Below are 3906 nucleotides of genomic sequence, written 5' to 3'. Positions count from 1 at the left end.
TCTCAACCCACGAGTTTTACTTTTTTTCCCCCGACTCTCCTCCCCATCCCACTGAGAAGGGGAAGGAGCGAGCGTGACGCTTAGCTCCTGGTGGGGGATAAACCATGACATTTAGACAAATTTCTTGCCACCAACTCCTCAGCCACCCTCAACTCCTCCTTCACTAGGACGACCTGACCCTACGCCTCGGTCAGTGCTGTCTGTAACAGCCAAGCCCTCTATGTGTGGGAGCCGTGGATTTCACAGGGCTCTCGAGAAGGCAAACTGCTCTCTTGTATGAAGTTACCCCAAACAAAAACCAGGGGAGCCTCTGCACCACTCCGAATGCTTTCCAGTTGCCTTGATGTCCCCTTGTTAAGGGCAGAAGCCCTAACAAAACTCACAACTTAAATGTCTCGCAGGTGTTATAAGCCAAGGAACAAAAAGACACCGAACTCTACAGAGCTTCCCATCAAGCTTACGCTGCTGGTGCCCGTAAGCTACGCAAAAGCTACAGCCCAAGGACAGAGGTTAGTGCAACAGAATATTTCCACTTGCAGACTTACTCTGAATTCGGCAACAATCTTGGACTTCAAAGCAGCTTTCGGGTTCGTGGATGCTGTTGGAATAAAGAAAAAGTATAAAGAAACCAAGGAACCACACCTGAACTAAAAGTCAGTCACAAAAAGCAGTTTTTAACATAATTCAACCAAAGACTCGCAGGCTGTTGTTACTCATTACATTTTCCCCTCTGCGCAGTGCTCTGGCTTTCTGTTAGCTAATCGGGACACAGTCACGTGCAGCTAGATTGCGGCTGAGGCCAACAAATTATACTATCGCCCCCCCCTCTTTTTTTTTTTTTAACATGCTATAAGAATTTACTGTGCATACCTTTTCCAGCTCTACCGCTGGGAAGACAAGTCCCTGCAAGGGTTGGTTGATCTAACAGCCTTATCCAATGAGTTTATACCTGTCTACAAGGAAGGTAATATTATTTCCTAAATGCCAGACTTAGAGCTGACGCAGACAGCCCACCATTTCCTTCGGACAGGGTCTGCCTTTGGTACTTAACTAGGCCTAACCATGCTCTCAACCTTAAAAACTCTTACACCTCTGTTCTGACATCTTATTAACAGAGCAGGGGGAAGGAATCCCACTGTCGAGAGACACTAAATCCATCGGTTTCTGCACAAAACAGGAGAAACAGCTGGTAAGAAGCAAAACACTAAACCTTTCATCCATGCATTTTTGTTTGGGAAAGCAGCTTGTGATGTTAACCCAAGTAATAAACATCTCCAAACTCTTTTGTTAACCTTCTGATCTCAGGCAGGCGCAGGCCACATCTCACCCTAACGTTCCACCATCTCGCTTTACGGACCATTCAAGCGTATAATGAGATTAGTAAGATCGGTGTATTATAAATGCATTTCCTGCTAGACTGCACTGCCGGTACTGTTGGACGCCAAAGTTCATTATCTGCACTGCCAGTTTCCAGTTTTCTCTTATCCTAGCACCTAATTTGCTGTCAAAGACGTGTTCCTGAGCACCGAGGTAGTGTCCACCTCCTGCTGCCAAAGTACACGGTTCTGTCTGTCGTCTCTCCACCTCTGAATAGTCTAACGCCAGTTTCCAAGAGGTTCCACCAGCTCTTTCCTCTACTGCTCATAACCTCCACTCTCATAAAGATTTTATTTTTTTTTTTTCTTCTTACTTCATGCCTTTAAAAAGTGGTTCTCTAGCAACAACTCCTTGGTGCTTTACATATTAGTCTGCAAGGAGCTTTACAAGCCTGGAAGACGCATGCTGGTTCATGTTTTAGTCCAGGTACTTTGCCCGGTTTGGGCTAGCCTTTCTTCTGTTCCTCTAGAAGGCAATTGCTAGATTAGTTCAGAGAGTTCACATTGTTTCCTTACTTTGCGATTTCTTCCACGGCTTATTCGGTTGTTTGTTGAGAGTTTCTTTCAGCTGCTTCTGAGTTTTGAAAGTGGTACCTGGAAAACATTTCATTTTTTGCAGTCTGGCATTATGGGATTCCTTTTAAGAATCTGGTTTTTGGTGCCATACGGTTGCACGGTAAAAGAGTGAACAGAAATTTGTTTTAAAATACCTAGACCAACTTCCTTATATGAGCTGCTGGATGCCCAAGAGAACCTAAGTTTACTCAGGAATACAGCAACCTGTGGGATGGTCTTCCATTTTTAAATCAAGTTTCTGTTTGCCCTTACCCTGACAGTTCAAAAATCACAGTAACGACCAGAGTAAAAAAGAAAAACACAAGGCACCTAAAAATAAAACTATGCCGCTCCGGTCTTTAGGTAGGCATTTATGAAATCAGCATTCAACAGGCAAGTAATGCAAGCTGGGAAAATAGCCACAATAGCTGATTTACAAGTAAACTGAAATATTTTTGTTTTCAAGTTACAAAAATTATAGAGATTTCAGAACGTATGCATAAACCTCACTTCTCAACATGCAACGCCCAACTAAAGCCTTTTCACGTGCTAAAGCCTGAACCCAAGACACTGTGTTTCTCCTGCCCTGACGACAACTGGCTCTCAAAACCACACGTGAGGATTTCCTGAAGCACCTTTTGCTCTTAATGACATAACCAAGTAAAGCAGAAACATGGACTAATTTCCTTCAAGTATTTGAGTATCGGCTAATTTCTGGTTTTAACCGACTACGCATGTTTCCAGTCAACATTAGCTGTTTCAGCTTTGAAGCAGAGTTCTTTCATAAATACTTGAGGACACTTCACCCTCCAGCTTTGCTTCCAGCCTCTCTCCGACACCACAAATATTATTAGTAAAAACAACTTCTTGCTAAAACAGACTCAAAGATAGAGCCGGGGACACAAAGGTAGAGCCGGGGACACAAGCCCTCTACCAGGACACCGCGTTCGGGACTTGTAGGACCACTTTCCCTTCACGTTCTGTTTACTCTCAGCTGGAACAACTCCAGCTTACGTGAAAGGATTCAGAGCTGTCTTTAGAAAGGTACAAAAAAAATGGGAAACAGGTGAATTCAGTGCTGCTCACACACAACGCCTCGCTACTTTAAAGTCTGTGCCAGGTGCAAACGCAGAAAGAACAGATACACACAATAAACTCATTTTACTTGGCGATTCCAGACATTTTCTTTAATCTCGTCAAGCTCACGTGTTAAGTTTGTAAGGTAAGAAACGCAAAGCGTAAGTAACTTACTCAGAGCTTCTTTTAGTGCCAAAATGGTTTCCTCGGGGTACACATTTCTGTCCTCCCAGATTTTGAAGATTCTTTCAATAGATTTGGAAACAGATGGATCCCTGAAAAAAAAGAGCATAGTGGGTTTTCTTTACCCCCAGACTGTAATTTCTCATGATTCTAGAATGGATAATAATGTAAATAATTATGTATTTAAATCAAAGCTTTAAAAGACCCTTCAGACCGGGAAGTTCTCCTTTAGTTCTTAGAACTTTAGTTCTCCTGCACAGGGTCCCAGTGAGACCAAGGCAGCAAGTCCACACACTTGGTGTTAAGCAAACACACGCTTCCATATTGTAACAGATCAGGGCCCTTTTTTAGGTAAAATTAGAAGGTTTCAGAGCGGTAGGAACACCAATAAGAGCCTTTCTTCATGGGGGAAAAAAAAAAAAGTTGTTATTCTTCCTGAGCAGCTTTCTATATGGATGCTCTGGGAAAAAAGTGATTATTCCAGGGAGAGGAAAAAACAAAACATTACTCTTTTCACAGAGAAGCGTAACTACTTCAGAGAGAAGCGACTGTACAGCAGGTGATCAGAGGTGTTGAACTTCATCAAGACAATGAGCTCTCCCACTCATCTCTGATCACACATCCCCTCGGTGCCTAGCAGCATCAGCCTTGGGAGAATCTCCAAAGAAAGAAAGAAAAGGAGCTGGCCTGGTGTCAAATAGTGTGATCTCATCCA

General features: G+C 43.3%; 1 protein-coding gene across 1 annotated transcript in view; it reads right to left on the bottom strand.

Annotated features, from left to right (window-relative positions):
- Positions 1–545: 545 nt before the first annotated feature.
- Positions 546–3906, bottom strand: part of LOC104162978 (regulation of nuclear pre-mRNA domain-containing protein 2-like) — a gene marked incomplete at both ends in the record, with an annotated part of 5438 nt that continues 2077 nt past the window's right edge. Inside the window, 3 exons of the mRNA XM_009701831.1 lie at positions 546–598; positions 1893–1970; positions 3183–3283. Coding sequence (XP_009700133.1) covers positions 546–598; positions 1893–1970; positions 3183–3283 — 232 coding nt within the window. The remainder of the gene's footprint in view (positions 599–1892; positions 1971–3182; positions 3284–3906) is intronic.

Source organism: Cariama cristata, unplaced genomic scaffold (genome assembly GCF_000690535.1).
Source record: "Cariama cristata isolate BGI_N322 unplaced genomic scaffold, ASM69053v1 scaffold40236, whole genome shotgun sequence".
In the NCBI taxonomy this organism is placed as follows: Eukaryota; Metazoa; Chordata; class Aves; order Cariamiformes; family Cariamidae; genus Cariama; species Cariama cristata.
The sequence above is the reverse complement of the archived record's forward strand: the minus strand, read 5'-3'. Positions and strand labels throughout refer to the sequence as shown.